General features: G+C 34.2%; 1 protein-coding gene across 4 annotated transcripts in view; it reads right to left on the bottom strand.

Annotated features, from left to right (window-relative positions):
• Positions 1–8,044: 8,044 nt before the first annotated feature.
• CDH10 (cadherin 10) overlaps positions 8,045–19,919 on the bottom strand; it is a 139,114-nt gene continuing 127,239 nt past the window's right edge. For 2 of the 4 annotated variants that reach the window (XM_049648256.1, XM_049648259.1), the window contains 3 exons: positions 17,652–17,760; positions 12,006–12,257; positions 8,045–9,035 (listed from right to left, as the gene is read on the bottom strand). In XM_049648256.1, the coding sequence (XP_049504213.1) occupies positions 8,545–9,035; positions 12,006–12,257; positions 17,652–17,760 (852 nt within the window). In that variant the 3' untranslated portion in view covers positions 8,045–8,544. The remainder of the gene's footprint in view (positions 9,036–12,005; positions 12,258–17,651; positions 17,761–19,919) is intronic. The other 2 variants (XM_049648258.1, XM_049648257.1) reach the window with 2 other exon arrangements.

The following is a 19,919-nucleotide window of genomic DNA, read 5'->3' as shown; positions in this document are numbered from 1 at the left end:
TCATGGAATTTCCACCTAGCTTGCTAGCCCCAAGCAGCTGGACTTAGAGAGAGGCATAAAGTCTACTCAAACATATGCTCCTTAAGCTTTTAAATGATAAATGGTCCCCCAAATGGACAGATATTTTACCCCAAACTCTAATATAGCTTAATTTTTGGTCTTCAGATTTTCAACCCCTTCCCCACCCTACTTCCAGTCTCCTCTAAGGACTCCCTTGTTAGTACTTACAGGGAACCTTAACACCTCTGACATTAGAGAGGACATCATTCACATCCACCTACCAAATAAACGCTCCCCTCAACATTTTAATTTTCCCACACACTGACCACACGATTGAGGGTGTATTGTACAACATGCCTCTCTTATATCAGAGAGCCCAAGGGGACAAAGCCCTACCAAGTTGCTTAGAGATCGTGATCATACAGATTTTATTGGCCCAGACAATATATGGCCCACTATCAGTAGTGAAGCTCAGGCCAAAAGTGTGTGGTTAAAAACTACTACTTTTATTTATTAAAAAGTTCATTCCCCATAACAACACTGCTGAAAGAAATCTCCCTATCATTACTACCCTAACATATCAGGATTGATCATTTTATATTCACCAATAATAGGCTTGGGTTTAAGAGTACTAACTTAGAGCTGAGTCACTTGTGTCCCCAGCTCCACTATGTAAAAAGAGTAGAAACTTGCACAATTTTGTGTATTTTTCTAATATGTAAAATGGAGACACTATTAGTAATTATCTTACAGTCATTGTGACAGTTAAATGTGTCAGTATATGTTAGACACTTTGAATAATTCTTGACATATTAATAGACACATAAATGTTAATTACTATCATCATCATCATCATCATCATTTCTATAATCTTAGTCATTACTATTATGGTAAATAGAACACAGCCTTATGGTTCTATGAGTAAGTTTTCCAAGCACACACATTAAAGATATCTTTGTTTTTTTTTCCCTAAGTTTATTTTATGTATTTGGGAGAGAGAGAGAATACGGGAAGGACAGAGAGAGAAAGAGAGAGAGAGAATCCCAAGTAGGCTCAGTGCTGTCAGCACAAAGCCCAATAAGAGGCTTGATCTCATGAACTGTGATATCATGACTTGAGCTGAAAGCAAGAGTTGGACGCTTATCTGACTGAGCCACCCAGTCACCCCCTAAAGATATTGCTAATCGTTGGCATTTTATGTACTTAGTTTATCATTATTAATTCACCATTCAAAAAATGCATCATTATATTTTAGATGATTTGGAGAATAACCTTTGTGTTCATCCTTGTTTTTCCTACTTTTCAACAAAATTTTAAAATGTATATTAACAAATGTATCAAGATACAAAATTAATTGTTCTCAATATTCAATGTTAGTAAATGCACTGAGATTTTAGCTTCACAGGTAGGGAGACTGAGACATGATATGATTACCTCTAAATATCTTTAAACATGATTCACTTTGCCCATATATAAACCAAAAATTGAATTTCACTTTTTTCCATTCCTGTCTCAAAAATAAACTTTGTAAAAGAGTGCAAGTTTGGGTTTCCTTCCATCCAGTTAATCTAAATGCTGTGTGCTCAGGCTATCACTTTTGGGAAGATGATGTAAGAACGTTTCAATATATAGTTGGCATAATTGTGCATAGCTGCTGTCAAGAATTCCTAGGCAGAGACTGTCATCTGAAAAGGTTACTGTGACATTTCTAGAATATGCTTTTTCAAATATGAATGAAACATGTTGCCTTTTTGGTTGAGGGTAGGGAAGGCATGGAACCTGACATTTTCCACGGTGCCAAAATTAGAAAACAAAGTATTAGAATGCCAAGATTAATCAATCACTCAACAAGTATTTGTATAGTACCTACTTAGGTGTTGCTTGCGCTGCTCAGAACTGGCATTTTATCAGATTTAAGTGTTTAACCAAATGAAACCTAAAAATCAAGGAGTTGCTTTAATCTAAATTATATGGATCTGCCAAGAGAATGTTCCATATGTTGGAGCTTCTGAAGTACCTGCACCCTTTTGAATGAATATTTTCTATGCTCAGAATTATTATAAATGCAGAATCAAATTCTGCCTATAATAAAATTTTATTCTTTGAAGAAACAGAGCATGAAATTTATGCAGTTAAGATGTATATACATACATATATATACATATATATATCACATAAATATATGATATATATATATATATATATATGAAATCATTACATTGTATACCTTAAGCTTATACAATATTATAGGTCAATTATATCCCAAGAAAACTGGAAAAAATAAATAATAATTTCAAACAAATAACTTGCAATGTTAAAGTCCTGCTCTTCTAAAAGAAAAGTAGAATGTGCCAGAAGTAGAATCAGTCACTAAGTCTGGCTGTTTTTTGTGTTTTGTTTTTTTTTTTTTTCTTCAAAGATGTATTAGCCTTAACAAAACTATTTAGAAAAGACTTATTTTAGGCTATATTTGTAGTGGGGATAATGGAAATAAATATAAACTGTAACACAATGGCATGGATTTCACACATTGGTTTAAAAACTCATTTGAAATCCTCTTGATTGTGAAAAGAGAGAGGCAAAGATCATGGCAAGAACCTTAGGAATGCTTCTAAATATTTCACATTGTGGAGGAGGTTTATTCAGATAATTTGGGGATGACGTCGCTGTGCTATCCTTCCTGTGGAGTTGCAAATGTCATGTTCCAAATTCAGGATAATTCCACAGCTGGAAAAGAGTTTTCACAAACTGGCTACCTGTCTTTTATTATGCTCTTATACATTGTTAATCCTTTCTTATACAAATCCTTTAATTTAATCAAGATGACTCAGTGTGCTACTTTATGCCTAGTTTAAAATAATCCCATTTATAATAATAGTAGAAAATAAGGTTGAACAAATTATATTTATTTGCCTTTTTTTGTTTGTTTTTGCTCCTACTAATTAGAATTATGAAAAGTGCCTTTTTTACCCTGCTGTCTTGCTTAGTTGATTTCCATACCTGAAAAGGAAATAGCTAATTCAGCATAGAGGTAAATATTGTATTTATAGTCTTAAAGAAATAGTGAGATTATCAGAGGAATTGGATGTAAGTTATAACATGTATAATAAAGGAGTGGACAAAGAAATTATATATATGTTAACATATTAACATATGTTAATATATATTGTTTTGCTGGATTTGGTTTTGGTTGCTACATAAAAATGTATGTGTATACATATACTTAAAAAAATTAACTATCAATGCAAGCATCTTTGCTCATTCACATCAATTCCTTGGCTCATTTCTTTGGTTTTGTTGTGGGTTCTTGATTCAAGGTTGTCTCTAGAATCTCTATTTAGGTAAGTTTGAAGGCTATCCTCTTTGCATAACAGTAACTTCGTATATTTCTGGCAATTGCAACAAGTGAAATTTACTACAAGCAATCAATAAAATAAAAATCTCTTTATGCCCAGTAGTTATGGCCTATAGGAAGTAAACAAATAAAAATACAAGAAGTAAATAAATTCAAATATTGAACCCTAGTGCCTTTGGGCAAGAAAATGGCAGTTTTCCTTCAACATTCTTTTTCATTATAATCTTTCTCAAAACCTTCCCTGATCAACAGTCCCGTTATTTGGCCTTTTCACAGCACTATTAAGGTCCTCCAAATCATGACTCAGACCCCAGTCACAGCAGACCAAATCCTGGAAAAGGAGTCATCTGTGCTTCTAGCACTTATTTCATTTTATGTCAATTCCCACTATCCTAATTTTTGGTACTTCGCTAATGTTCCAAACACATTTGCAATGTTACTTCATATAAAATGTTTTGACTTTCTCAGATCTGTGTGTCTTTTAAGATATATCTCTAATTTCCTAAAGCAATTACCCAAAATAATCATTGGCTAATTAACATTTACGTTTAAAATGATGGCCCAGGATAGTACCAGTCTGGAAGGAAAAAGCTTTCCAGTAAATGAATAAAAGAGTCACTGAGACTCCTCCTATAACTTTGAGTAGTTCACTGTTTAAAGAAGGAGGCAGAAATATCATATGCAAATAATATCTATATGTATATATACATATACATGTTTAAAATTAAGTATAATAGGTGATAAATCCAATAGTACAATATTTATTAATTCTTCCAACAAATGTTTATTGAGCACCTAAACAGATATAGTTCTGTTTATTGGGCATCACAAAGAACAAAACACAAAATCCATGCCCTCATGAATTTTACATTCTATTTGAGAGAGACAGAAAATAATCTTAGTAAACATGCTACGTCATGTAGCAAAGTTAGTAGTGTTAGAGAGAAAACATATGCAGTATCAGAGCAATGAGGACAGTCTAGGGAAATACTATAACTTTCAAGTAGGTTGGACAGAGTAAGACCTCAATTTAAAACTAGCATTTACTAAAGAATTTGGACAAGGTAGGGACGCAAGCTGGGGAAGAGAGAATGGTCAGCGTGAACTCAGGAATGCCAGCAACAACAAAGGGTCAGCTGCTGCGGCACAGGAAATAAATGGGAGAATGTTCTTTGCAAAGGCTTTAAGGATAAAATGAGGATTTTGCTTTCTACTCTGACTAAAATGAAAAGAGTAGTGTTTAGAACCGGGGAACCTCCAAATGGGATTTTGAAAATATTTCTTAGACCTCAATGCTGACAGCAGAGTGTAAGTGGGGCAAGGTAGCAACAGAGAGACCAGTGAGGAAGTTAATTGCTCCTAGTAATTGAGAAAAGGTGTGTTGGTTTAGGGTAGAATGATGGAAATGGAGAGAAGTGGTGGGATCCCGTGTATGTTTTACAAATGAAGTGAAACCACCTTTTCGGATGTGGGCTTTACAAGAAACAGCAGGGTCCAAAATGACTGCAAAGTCTTGGGTTTGAGCATATCATTGGCGTAAAAGGGGAAAGACAGCCCATGCGACTAGCTGCTGCCTCACACTATTCACATCCTGCAGGATAACCTGGTCACCAAGTGGAAGTTCTGAACTCCTCACTGCACTCTTTCAAAGCAACGGGGGAGTCCCGCCAGCCGACCAGATGATAAAAGGAGACCAAAGGTTGGCTGTATTTCAAACTCAGTTGGAACAGGCTACACTTCGGGCAGATCTGAGTCAGCGAGATTTCCATTTATGGCCACCAGGGAGCTTGGCCAGGCCTTCCTGCAGCGCCCCCTACGGGTGCCCGCCCAGGCGCAAGTCCACAGGGCAGGGGAGCTGCAGCCTATGGTCAGCCTAAGCCAGGCAACAAAGGCCAGCAAAGGGGGGTGTAGCTGGTGAAGGCATAATGAAGACATATACAGACACTTAGGTAGGTGTGTTAGTCAATGAACCAGATACTCGTAATTCTCAATCTGAAATCTGAGGGGTTTAAAATTTTTGAGACTATCTTAGACATCTAATTGTTCATAATTTATATGTTTAAGTCTCCCAAGGAATCACTGGAACTCTTTTCACTGTGTGACATATCTACCTGACTATATAGACACTCAGCCTAAGAGTATTAATTTATCATTGCATAAACTTTCTTTGATATTTTGTTGAAAATAAAATCAACTGAGAATTGATTGACTTAATCGCCATTTCTAATGACTAAAGGTTATAAATCATTTTATTTCACTTATCCGAATATTTCAAGCATGATAAAGGATGGCAGAATAATTTTTCTCTGTGTTTAAAAAAGTTAATCACAGTGGAAGTTAAGTATTTTATTATGAATACTGAGTATTTTGATAACTATTTTACCATTTTTTGCATTTTCAGTAATAGAGGGATTATACACATATACAAAAATCATGTATAATTTATTATTACTTCCCTAGGGTCTAGAACACCTTTTGGTTTTTATAATAGATGCTCAAAATATTTGATGAATGAAAAAATAAATGGATGAATAAATGAAAAACCCACAGTTATCTGATGTAATCAATATCATGATACTGAGAGACATTTTCCCCATTTGCAATATAAAAACAAAAACTTAGACATAATAACCTATGTATTGGGCATTCCTTAACAGAGCATCATGTAAGGGAGACTACTGAGAGAGTCTGAGCAGGGCATTATAGGGGTACTTTTTCATTTCAGGATCTCCAAGAAATTTAACACGTAACCTTCATTATCAAAAAATAATAGGATATCTGTTACCAAGGACTGCTTCAGAACTCTGAAAAATGATTTCTGTACAACATAGGATATAGGCAGAAAACCCGGCTGATCAATCTCCTTAACGATAATTTTGGAAACCTGATTTGGATGATACTAGAGATCACTGCTACAATTCTTAAATTTATTAAAATTGGATGATAAAAAAAAAGTGACAGAGCAAGTTAATGTCAGTTTGAAATTATCTGATGAGGATAATTAAAAATATTCAGATCAAGAATTCCAATTACTGATATCCAATATTAATAAAAATAGTTAATGCTGGAAATTTATAAACTAATTTTCAACCAAATGAATATTATGTTTTTAATCATAATTATTGTGAAATGTTTGTAAAATATACTTTCTTCTAATTTTTCCAATTTTTGTTGATTTTATTTGAATGAATGATCCTAGGACATTCAGGATTTTCTTTTCCTTCTGTTTAGTTTTTGTTTTATTTCATTTATCTTCCCTTTTAAACTTTGTCCTTTTTAGGGCACTTAGGTGGCTCAGTCTGGTTAAGCGTTCAACTTCAGCTCAGGTCATGATCTCACAGTCTGTGAGTTCGAGCCCCGTGTCGGGCTCTGTGCTGACAGCTAGGAGCCTGGAGCCTGGAGCCTGCTTCGGATCCTGTGTCTCCCTCTCTGTCTCTGCCCCTCCCCCACTTATGCTCTGTCTCTCAAAGTACGAATAAACATTTAAAAAAAAAATTAAAAATAAATAAATAAATAAACTCTGTCCTTTTTAGTCAGCCTTCTGGGTATATGCATGGCATCTTGAAATACAATAAGTGAACCAAGTTAGGTTTTACTATGATCTGATGTATCAGCCTTGTAATGTGACTAATTTTAACTAGACCACATAGGTTGTTTTTCATTCACAATTATATTACCACACAAACTGTCTGTAGTCAGTGAAATGTATGCTTTTTCAGCCTGGAAGTTGGGGGGGAAATATCATCCAAGAAGACTGAAATAAATAATTCTGCACTAAGGATATGTCAATATTGTACTCTCACTCCAAAAGCATAGCATTTTCACTAATTGGAAAGCACACAAATCTTTGGTATTGTTTATGATTTCCTCAGCAGGGAATGCGCCTTCCTAGTGTAGGCCCAACAGAGAGCTCCATTTATAAATAAATCATATTTGGAGCTTGAGAGACAAGAGAGCAGTTGGTGGCAGTTGGCTTTTGTGAATCTCAGGGACACCAGATAATTAACTGCCAGTATTTTTTTTTTCCTTTCTATTGAATCATTCATTGACAGAAAAACAGACTTAATTACAAATAAATCTATAATGCCTTTTTGAAAACTTGACATAATCACGATGCTGTATCTTAATGGAATATTCAGCATTATTACTATCATAACTAAGCATTTTCAAAGTCACCATGGGAAGCAAGTATATTTTCCATTAAAGGATTATTTCAGTACGAAATCTGTCTCAACTATTCTTACCTGTAAAACTCAAAGAACAAATGTCATACAAAAATAAAAAAAGTTATATTCTTTCAGATATTATTTTAATGAATATGAACAAAATGAAATGACTGTATTGCTGATGTCTGGGGATATTTAGCATAAAGACAGCCATGTTTTTAAATCGGCTTAATGGTACATGACTATTACTTTTAATTTGACAAGTTTTTCACGTATCAGAGCATAACAAAACTCACTGGAAAAACAATTCATACCTATATCCTATTAACTTGTTTAGATGTCCCAAAGTAACAATAATGACTTTGTGCCCTTACCTGCATTCAGTGGACTTTTGTACCAAGACAGTCCATGAAGAAACTTCTTCTTCCTAGGAAAAGAAATGAAGCTGGAGACAAGGTAGTTGTAAAAACTTGTTTATTTTTTTTAAAAATAAATACAAAAATATAAATATAAAACATTAGCAGATAGAATTTGATGAAATGAAATTGCACAAACGTTTGTATACCAGGTTGCATATCACACCTACTAACACCACATGTACTTTTTTTTTTTTTAATTTAATGTACAGAACAGGATATACCTTAAATGTTTTTCTTCACCTTTTTTTTTATTTTTTATTTTTTATAAAAGCTTCATTTGCAAGGGCAGGACGTGTATCTAACAGAAGAGGCTTGTGAGGTTCCTATCCTGTTCGTGTTTCTGAAATTATCTTTTATTTCTAAGATGGACAACACTGAATTTCCATAGCTTTGGCTCTTGGAAGTGATTAAATAAAATTTCGCATATATTCCATGAGACATCCTACAGGAAAGAATTAATGGAATTAATGAACAAATTAAGAAGTAAATGGGAAAAAATTGTGCTGAGTGGCAGGAAAACTCTCCTGAATATCAAATATTGTGAAGGGGGGGACGGTGCCCGTCCAGTTACCTCCTCTTGTTGGAACGGAATCGATAGCCTAGGTTAAGAGTCTTTGTCACTGTCCCCGCCACCGTACATTTCGGCCAGCTTGTTAAACCGGGGGCCCCACTCTCGGAGGTAATCGTAGTTTTGGTCTCCGTCAGTGGTCCCCGATTCTAAGGAGCTCAGAGACTCCGCGATGGAATCGTTCCCTTCGTAGGCGTAGGTTGCCAGGGAGTCGTAGGGGGGCGCGGTGGGGTCGAGATCATGCTCTTTCAGCCTTTCGTTAATGAAATCGCGGACGTCTGTGTTATCCGGAGCCGTGGGAGTCCTGCGAGGTATGAATAACGTCTCCGGGATGATGTCTCGCCGAAGCTTCTTCTCCTCGATCGCTGCAGGATTCCTCAGGGTGCCGATATCAAAGGCCTGGGTGTCCTCCTCTCCGCCACCCTCGTCGTTATAGCTCACGATGTTGTCTCTGATGTCCTCTTTAGACAAGATCAGAGGCTCCTTTTTTCGCTGTCTTTTCAGAGCTGCAAACAGTACTACTATAACTTGAAAAAAAGAAAAGAAGATTCATTAGCGGTCCATCTAAAAGCACTATATAAATGACGAGTGGAAGCACTGGAAAGGAGCTTAAGTTACTTAGGTTTTCGGGGACAGGCTAGAATTTCAGATTAATTTTGTCCTTCCATCCCTTTGGGGGGTGGGGGGGTGGGGGGAAGGGAGAAGAGATTGTTGAGGTTTGGCCAGGAAGGGTGGTTTAAGTGCAGTGTTTGCGATTTATTTTTAAAGCCATCTGGGATATTTCTCAAATACAGTGAGATATTTTGCCTATTTTTTTTTCCTAAGATCTGTTTAAAGTTAGCTCCTGATTGTACAGACATTATTTCTATTTTGCATTGAATAGTGACATAAGGTGTTACATAAAAAATAGACAGACATTGAATTCAGCTTCAAATAAAACAATTAAGGACAAAAACATGCCCATAGTTTTCACATCCTTATACAATATTAAAAAGGCAGCATTGTTTGCAAGATATGGAGGTATTGGTTTGGGTTAAATAGCTTTGCTGATGGATTTACATAGATTTCTTTTTGTTACATTGTTAAAAGAAAAAGATTTTTTTTCTTGCATTTTTTTTCTTACAGTGTCTTAATTAGTGGAGGGGAAGTGACCTCCTGATTAGACACTCTTGGTTTAGCAATCTTTGAGGTATTACATGAAAGTATGTATTTATGTGAGACCAAAAATAAGTTGTAGGACCACAAGATGGCAAAGAGTGAATTCCAGCTTCTACACTGAATTACCTACAGAAACTATGTGTGAACCTTAGCTAGATACATCTTAAACAATTGTAATGTACAGATAGAAACGTGTATCACTCAGGGCACCTGGGTGGCTCAGGTGGTTGAGCATCCGACTTTGGCTCAGGTCACTATCTGGCAGTTCATGAGTTCAAGCCACGCATTGGGCTCTGTGCTGACAGCTCGGAGCCTGGAGCCTCCTTCCGATTCTGTGTCTCCCTCTCTCTCTCTGTCCCTCCCCTGCTCATGCTCTGTCTCTCTCTGTCTCAAAAAATAAATAAGAACATTAAAAAAAATAAAAAAAGAAACGTGTATCACTCAAAAAGGACATTTCCCTACTTCCCTGACAAGTTACAAATAATAATAAGACAATAATTTTACTAACCATAATGCAATAGCATAAAAGATGGAAGAATATTAATCTCAGATTCCCTCTGGTTGTATGACTTTTCCCACCCTCATTCAGTATCCACAAACATTTTGGAGATGATCCTTTAAAATGATGACTTGGGGAAACAGAAGTGAATTCAATTAGATAAGAAAAGAGAGAGAAAATCTTTTACCAGATATATGTACAGTGAAATATCTGTATTTATTTAAATTCTTTAGAATATACACTTATAGGAGATGGAATTTATTATCATTATGAATGGAATATGTCCTCTCAAAATTCATGCTAAAGCCTAAATCCCCAAGGTGATGGTATTTGGAAGTGGGGTCTTTAGGAGGTAATTAAGTCATTAAGTGGGGCCCTCATGAATTGAAATAGTGCTTAGTGCTTTTATAAAAAGCAACAAACAGATGATTACTGTCTGCCACGTGCGGATACAATTGAAGATGGCCGTCTTCAACTAGGAAGTATGCCCTCCCCAAATTTGGAATCTGCCAGTGCCTTGATTTTGGACTTTCCAGCCTCCAAAACTATGAGAAATAAATGTGTGTGGTTCAAGCCATCCAGTTTATGGTATTGTTACAGCAGCCTGAACTAAGAGAATTATATTATTATGTGAAGTTTTGTTTTGTTTTCTCTTTATTAACACAGGACTGTCAGGCTGCTTGCCTTCAAGCTTGTGTGAAAGGGCAAACAAGGGACTTTTTTAATGCAACACAAAATAAAGTTTTAATCCATTGATAAGTATTCTTGACCTTCAAAGTGGTTAAAAAATAAATAGGCCAGCATTAAGTGGGAAAAAAAAATTTATTCTTCAAGTCTTTGAGAAAATGTGACATTTTATTTTGCTTAAATTCATATATTCATGCACGCACATAAACTTGTGATGTAAAGATTTTGAACCTTAGATTACTTATTATCAACCAAACGACCCTACCCAGTAAAAAATGTTCTAATAATGAGGATAATGAAACTTACTAAGATTGGATCCAAAATCCAAGTTCATTTTACTGCTTCTTAAAATGTCAGATACAATGTTTTTTGATTAGGGTCATAGGAATATGCACAATAGTTTTAAGATAATGCAACTGGAGAGTAAACTTAATCAGATTTTTCATTCAAAGGCAGTTAAAAAGCAATTTGCTCTAGGTTATAAAATCAAGTATTATTGTAGGGAAAATGAACCAGGTAAAGGCCTATTTCAACATTATTTCAATGAAAAGGTAAGATAGTGAGACCTCCATCCAGCCATAATACGAACAAAAAAACTGGAAATAAACTTTAGATTTACTAAAAATCTATCTACAACTAACAGCAAAGGGTCTTGCCTTCGTTGAGCCACTCAGAAATTGTATGATTTTGAAAAATGTTTCGAATAGCTCTAACTTTCGGTCTTATTTAAAAAAATGTAATAACTATCTGACCAGATAAAATATTTTAATTTAACAATATCCTATGGTTAACCTATGTCTGTCTTAAATATTGGAGTTAATTTGGGAGGAGATATTTTATTTATTTATTTATTTATTTATTTATTTATTTATTTCAATTTAAAGTTTTGGGTTTTTTTTGAAAGAGACAAGGTGAAAGTGAGCAAGGGAGAGAGAGCGAGAGAGAGAGAGAGAGAGAGAGAGAGAGAAACAGGGCTCACACAAAGAGGGGGTTCTGCTCACCCAATGTGGGACTCCAACTCATGACCTGAGCCAAAGTCTGATGCTTAAGGACTGAGCCACCCAGGCGCCCAGAAGGCTTATTTTGATAACAGAATTTCTGATTTACAAATATACAATGTAGAAATAATCATATTTTCACACACGTTTCTTACCCAACAGAATAATGATGCAGAGGAGAATGGCGATGAGGGCCCCGGTGCTGAGACCCGCGGGGAGGAGCAGAGCTTCAGCGCTGCAGGACTGCATGTTGCCTTGGCTGTCACAAGCACACACTCGGATGGTCAGCGTGCCTGTGCTGCTCTGAATTGGGTAATCGTTGTCTGATATCACCACGGGCAAGAGATAGGTACTTATTTCATGTCTATTGAATCCATTTTTTCTGGTTAAAATTCTGGCAGTATTATCTAAAATAAATTTGAAAATATTAAAAATGGCTTGGGATAGTACCTTTCTCTCATCTTGATCATTGATGGTTTGACATATAAGTAAAAAGATGTTCATGTAAATTATAAAGTTATTGTCAGTTTTCCTATAAAATGTATGCAGTGTAACTAAAAGATAAGATAGATTAGATAGCTGGAGGTATCTGATACTATGCTTATTTATTAGATTTCCAACTAATTTTCAGATAATGCTTTTAAAATGGCAAGTTTTTATGAGAAGGATTGCAAGGATGATAGCATATTGGTTTTCAGAATTTTCAGAAAACATACATATGCGTACGAAGAAAAAAAATCATAGTAAATGTTTTTTTATTTATAAATTCATGTATATTTACGTACAAACACACACACACACAGCACACACTAATCTAATTTCATGAAGAAAAATGTGAATGGGCAAATGTTAAGTGTAGTTGCGCTCTTAAAATCAACAATGTACTCCAAACCCTTCAAGAGTCCCAATATATGAACAACAGTGAGCAAGTTATTTATATTTCTGAACTTTAATTTCCCCCCATTAAAATGAATATAACATATAACCCAAAGTACTGGTGGAAGACAGCTGATGTGGGGTGCCTAACAGAGGCACAGAGAAATGTAAGGATTGAATAAACACTAGCATTCTACTACCCAGTATATTGCTACTGAAATTTTCTTTATCTGGTAACTCAGCCAGTATCCTTAAATGGAGGTGGTACAGTTAATAAACAAAGATTTATCCTTGCCTTCTATAATCAGTATTTTTTCAATAAAATCATTACATACTTGCATGATAATTTTCTATTCCGTTTATCCAATGCACTTAGTCTTATTTAGCCGATCCCATAAGCTTGTGTAAAATGCTAACGCAGGGAAGGGAGTGAGTTAGCCAATTGCTCAAATCGTGTAGGACAGAAAAACAACAGTGATAATTTATTGCAGGTATAGTGGTTTACTATAAAACTGTCATTTCCTAAATTATTAGTAAGAAGTTATTTCTACTACATCGGTTAACTGCATAAGCTAGGAAAGGAGATTAGCAAAATAGAAGATGTACACCTGCAAATTAAAAAAATAAAATAAAAAATGTGACCCTGATAATTTTGCAAATCTGACTTTTCTTCCAAGAAGTATTAGGATATAATTCTTCCAGTCTCAAACCTACACTAAAATTAGTATTTATAGGCATATGGATATATATGTTTTTCTTTTTTTAAGTTTTTATTTAAATTTCAGTTAGTCAACATAAAGTGTAATATTAATTTCATGTGTGCAATATAGTGCCTCAACACTTCCATACAAGACTAAGTGTTCATCCCAACAAGGGCATTTCTTAATCCCATCACCTGTTTCACCCCCCGCCCCCCCCCATCTCTCCTCTGGCAATTATCAGTTTCTTTTCTATAGTTAAGTGTAAGTACGTATTTCTTGGTTTGTCTCTCTCTATCTCTTTTTTCCCCCTTTGTTCTTTTGTTTTGTATCTTAAATTCCACATATGAGTGACATCACATGGTATTTGTCTTTCTCTGATTGATTTATTTAGCTTAGCTCCACCCTGCAACACTTCATTCTTTTTTTTTTTTGTGGCTGAGTAATATTCCATTATATATATACATACACCACTTCATCTTTATCCATTGATCAGTCAGAGGAGATTGGGCTGTTTCCATAATTTGGCTATTGTAGATAATGCTGCTATAAACACTAGGATGCATCCTTTTGAAATAGTATTTTTGTATTCTTTGGGTAAATACATAGTAGTAAAAGTTCTGTACCGTGGGTACTTCTATTTTTAACTTCTTGATGAAACTCCATACTGTTTTCCAGAGTGGCTGGACCAGTTTGCATTCCCACCAATCCTGTAAGAGGGTTCCCCTTTCTCCACATCATTGCCAACACTCATTCATGACAAAAGCCTCAACAAAGTAAGTTTAGAAAGAACATACCTGAAAATAATAAAGGCCCTATATGAAAAACCCACAATTAATATCATTCTTAACGGGGAAAAATTGAAGCTTTTCCTCCATGGTCAGGAATGAGACAGGGATGTCCACTCTCACCATTGTTGTGTAACATAGTACTGGAAGTCCTCGGCACAGCAATCAGACAACAAAAAGAAATAAAAGCCATCCGAATCCACAAGGAAGAAGTAAAACCTTCACTATTCGTACCTGACATGATACTCCATATAGAAAACCCAAAAGACTCCACCAAAAAATTGTTAGAAGTGACACATGAAGTCAGTAAAGTCACAAGATACAAAATCAATGGACAGAAATCTGTTGTATTTCTATACACCAATAACGAAGCAGCAGAAAGAGAAATTAAAGAATCAATCCCATTCACAATAGCACCAAAATCAATAAGATACCTAGGAACAAACCTAACCAAAGAGGTGAAAGACCCATCCTCTGAAAACTATAAAACACTGATGAAAGAAATGGAAGTGAACACAAAGAAATGGAAAAACATTCCACGCTCATGGATTAGAAGAACAAATATTGTTAAAATCTCTATATTACCCAGAACGATCTACACATTTGATGCAATCCCTATCAAAATACCAACAGTATTTTCCACAGAGCTAGAAGAACAATCCTAAAATGTGTATGAAGCCGCAACAGACCCTAAATAGCTAAAGCCACCTTGAAAGAAAACACCAAAGCTGGAGGCATCACAATTCCAGACTTCAACTTACATTACAAAGTTGTAGTGATAAAAACAGTATGGTACTGGCACAAAAATAGACACATATGGATCGACAGAACAAAACAGAAAACCCAGAAATGAGCCCACAACTACATGGTTAGTTAATCTTTGACAAAGCAGGAAAGAACCAGTGGGAAAAAGACCGTCTTGTGTTGGGAAAACTGGATGACATCATGCAAAAGAATGAAACTGGACCACTTTCTTACACCAAACCCAAAAATAAATTCCAAATGGATTAAAGACTGAATGACCTAAATGTGTGATCTGAAACCACAAAAATCCTAGAAGAGAACACAGGTAGTAGTAACCTCTTTGATATCAGCCATAGCAACTTCTGACTAGACATGTCTCCTGAGGCAAAAGAAACAAAAGCAAAAATAGACTATTGGCACTTCATCAAAAGATAAAGCTCCTACACAGCGAAGGAAACAATCAACAAAACTAAAAGGCAACCTACAGAACTGGAAAATATATCTGCAAATGACATACCTGATAAGGGGTTAGTATCCAAAATCTAGAAAGAACTTACAAAACTCAACACCAAAAAAACCAAATAATCTAATTAAAAAATGGGCACAAGAATGGGCATTTTTTACAAAAAAGACATACATATGGCAAACAGACACATGAAAATATGCTCAATATCACTGATCATCAGAAAATAAAAATTAAAACTACAGTGAGATACTACCTCACACCTGTCAGAATGGCTAAAATCAACAACACAAAAAACAACAGGTGTTAGTGTATGGTTATATTTAGAATCTTCTTGCCTTTCCCTTTTTTAACTTTTCCAAAGTTTCTAAATGTTAATTTTATCTACAATAGTTTTATTATATTGCAGAACAAAATGTCATTTTGCCCTAAACTAGCCATTCTATTCAAACCATTTTATTAAATATTCAAAAAGTCATCATATAATTATGCTTTCAATCTATGTTAGTGGAAAGTAAGGGAATCTTAACAATTAAAAGCTCCAAGTGTGTTATCACAGAAGCAAGAAATTAAATTTTAAAAACTTATACCATAAAGTTTTTTAAGCTGAACATATAGATAAACACAAGGGTATTTTCTCAAGAAGAGCAATTCCATTTCTCAATAGAATTTCTTTCAAAATGCACGATAACAAATTAGTGAATTTATGCAGGATTATATCCTATATTCCATCTGACTTTAGTGGTGTTCTATATAGTGACATGTTCAGATGTATATTTATAAGGCTTCAACGCTTGCTCTGAGTAACTCATATAAGATCAGGAACTCTCCCAAATATAGGAAGATGCCACTACTTGTGAGAACTGAATTAAGATTAGCCTAAAGGTGCTTACCTAGTAACTGTGAAATGTTGTGATAAGGTAACACTATTTCAAGTCTCTAATACTTTTCAAAATTGAGAGGTGGTTTATTGGGAGCCAGGGCTTGGTTTAACAGGAACATAAATTAAAACACGCTTAGAAAGATGAATGATGTTGCCAGTTCAGTATTAGGGATGTCCAGTCTACGTTCCATATATAGGATGCCAGATTCAGCAAATAAAATAATGGGTGTTGTTTTACTGATATGCAGATGAAAGTGGACATTTTGTGTCTTATCTGCCAACCCTAGGCTAATTTTTCCCGTCACAATTATTTTAGACGTTCAGAGGGATACAAAACAGACATTTCAGAAACTCCAATTTAGTAAACAGATGTTACCAGTGGGTGCCCTCTCTTCAACTGATTTGTGCACTTTCTACCATATCAAATATTTCAAATAAAAATTGGGTTAATGTAAAACTATCCATTATCTTCAACTTCTTTCTGATATTCTGAAAGCCACCTAGAGGTGATATAGCCATCTGCCTCTACCAGTGTAGCTACATCGTTATGAAGGTATTTCCAAATATGCCAAGGTAGTAAGGTAGTTATTACATTTATTTTAAGAATAACCATATTTACACTTACTCTAAAATATGTATGCCGTTTTGGAAAGATCACCTGATATTGTTAGTTTAACATATACTTATTGCGGGGGGGGGAGGGGTTAAGCTCTACACACTTTTAGACTAAGATAATTACCACATATATTTTTCAAAGAATAAAGCTGTTCAACTTTTTAAAAATAGTGACTATTTTCATATTTTTTCCTATAAAAATCTGTTTTTGCTCTTTTTGGGAATGCAAGAAATGTAATTTCAGTATTTTTGATCACAGAGACATCGTAATATTTACATATTACACAAAAGAATAGTATATCTTGTCCTTGCAACTGCTTTTGCACTTAAACCCTCACAGGCTAATATGGTTACTTCTCTTTCTTCTGACCCATATTCCATGCCTTCTTGGCTTTGGTGAATCTGTTGCTGCTAAGTATCATTGAAATTTGCACAAGGGTCTCACTGAGTCATTCATTTCTCTACCCCATGTGTCTGATTATTTCCAGCCTTTCTAATGTTTTCAAGATCCAATCTTTTCATTAGTACTCATGTAGAGATTTCTTTCAAATAATTTACTATTTTTTTGAGATTTTGAGAAAATGAACAGTCAAGAAATTAATCTGAGTAAATACCTTATGAAAACATTTTGTAACACAGATCAATAAATTAATACACCATACATGTTAATTGCTACTTTGGGGAAAAGTTGTAAATGTCACCTTAAATCATAATGACCGTGTTCTAAAATTTACCTTCATTATCCTGTACTGTGAAGTTGGGATTGACAGCAGCTAAACTGAAGAAAAATTTCTGTCCACCTAAAGGGTCGTCTTTGTCTACTGCGCTTATAGTCTGTATTAGCTGGAGAAAAGAGAAAAATGCATATTTATCAAATTCTATGGGTATAACCTGCTTAACAATATGTAATTTTTAACATCCAATTTTGTCTAAGTTTAAAGGCAGTTGTTTTTTTTTTTCCTTGTGCATGTATCTTTGGCTTCTTCCATCTTTTTTTTTTGTTATTACTTTAATTTTAATAGAGTCCTCGTCTCTCTACTTCCCCCCGTGCTTCTTTCTGTCCCTCCTTCTCAATTTCTCCTATATGTTATCCATTTCTTCAGAATAAAAACTGGTAATATTATATTCTTTGCATCCTTATTAATTTAGCATTTGAAATGAGTAGGTTATTTCACACATCTTTAAACATTGATCTGGAAGAGTTTATCTAATGTAGGAAAAATTCAGAAAACTATTGTGATTATGGCTTTTCTCCTTATCAAAAAAAAGTAAAGTGAAAATTATTCAAAGAAAGTAGAGATTACATAGATAATATTATGCAAAACTTTTTAAATGAAGGACTTAAACATTATGGTCTACTTTAGCAGTAATGGCTCACTTCATCTGTACTGTAAATAATATTACATATTTTTAATTCAATATACGCATACTATGGGAAATGGTTATTTTATAAAGATCATCTCTGACTTATTTAAGGATAAGAGACAATATAAGATGCTATATGGTAACAAGAAAATGTAACACCTTATACTGTAATCAGATCAGTGCTTTGACCATATATGTTTAATATTGTTAAATATATATATATAACATATAGCTATGTAATATTTGCATATATACCCATTTTGTCTTTAATTTATATGTATAACATTTTATATATATTTTTGCGTATCTTAATTTGCAAGAGAGCTTCAGAAGTTAACTTGTATATTGATGTTTATATAAATGGTCAAATTTATGCTTAACTAAAAGGAATATACTTTAATAAATTGACTCATTTTAACATTGTGTCTATATTTGATCAAAATATTTGCTACTGATTTTTATTTAAAAAGAGATTTCAAATTTAAAACATTATATCAAGTAATTATGAAAAATAAATTATTTTAACTCTTCTGTATTGAATAGTCTCTTCTAGATTACCTTATAAAAATAAAAATGTGATAAATTTTATGTACTCCCTATTTATTTACAACCTTAACCACTTCCTTCTAAATGATAAAAGAACTATAATTTGATCAAAGATAAATGTTTATTATCTAAGAATAAGCAGCCAAAAAAATAATTTAAACTTCGAATAATTTTAAAATATATTTTAAAATGAAACATAACTATTTAATGAAACTTTAGTGGTAATTTAAGATTGACTAGAAATCAAAGATTTATTGCTAATGGCTTAGCCATCCAATACACAACTAAAAATGGTACATAGGTGAAGGAATTAAAGAGAAAGATGTTTATACAAGAATTAATTAATACCCTTTAAGAGGTATCAATTCAGTTATAAAAACATTTCTTGAATGACTCTTATTTGTCAGGCAGTCTAAAAGATTATACTTTTAAATAGTGATTTATAAGAATAAGTTGAGGGGAAAAATGACAAATGAAATAACATCAAGAAAGATAGTAGACTAAGTATAATTTTTATGTTTATACAAATCATTAAGATTAATATGTTGGCACACATACAGACAAAATGATAGAAACTTAAAAGTAGAGCTAAAACTTTAAAAGTAGGCCTTTTAAAATAAAAACTATAATGTTTCATAATAAATATACATTTTCAGTTATGATTAAAAATTATAATTTCAGTTTATTTTTACAAATCAAAATAATACACTACAGAGAACAAAATGGTCACATCTTTACATATAAGAAATTATAATGGTTTACACAAAAATTCCTTTTTTTAATGTTTATTCATTTATTTTGGGAGAGAGCATATACATTCATGCTCTCACATGTACCCGTGAGCAGAGGAAGGGCACAGAGAGAGGAAGCAAGAGAGTCGCAAGTGGGCTCCATGCTCAGCTCAGAGCCCAACCATGAGATCATGATCTGAGCAGGAATCAAGAGTCAGACACTTAAACAACTGAGCCACCCAGGTCTCCTTACACAAAATTTCTTTTCTTTAATTTTTTTAGCAGTTATTTATTTATTTTGAGAGAGAGAGAGAGAGAGAGAGAGAGAGAGAATGGCGGAGGGGCACAGAGAGAGAGAAG

Source organism: Panthera uncia (genome assembly GCF_023721935.1).
Source record: "Panthera uncia isolate 11264 chromosome A1 unlocalized genomic scaffold, Puncia_PCG_1.0 HiC_scaffold_17, whole genome shotgun sequence".
NCBI classification, from domain to species: Eukaryota; Metazoa; Chordata; class Mammalia; order Carnivora; family Felidae; genus Panthera; species Panthera uncia.
Note: the sequence above shows the minus strand (reverse complement) of the source record. Positions and strands in the feature narration are given on the sequence as shown.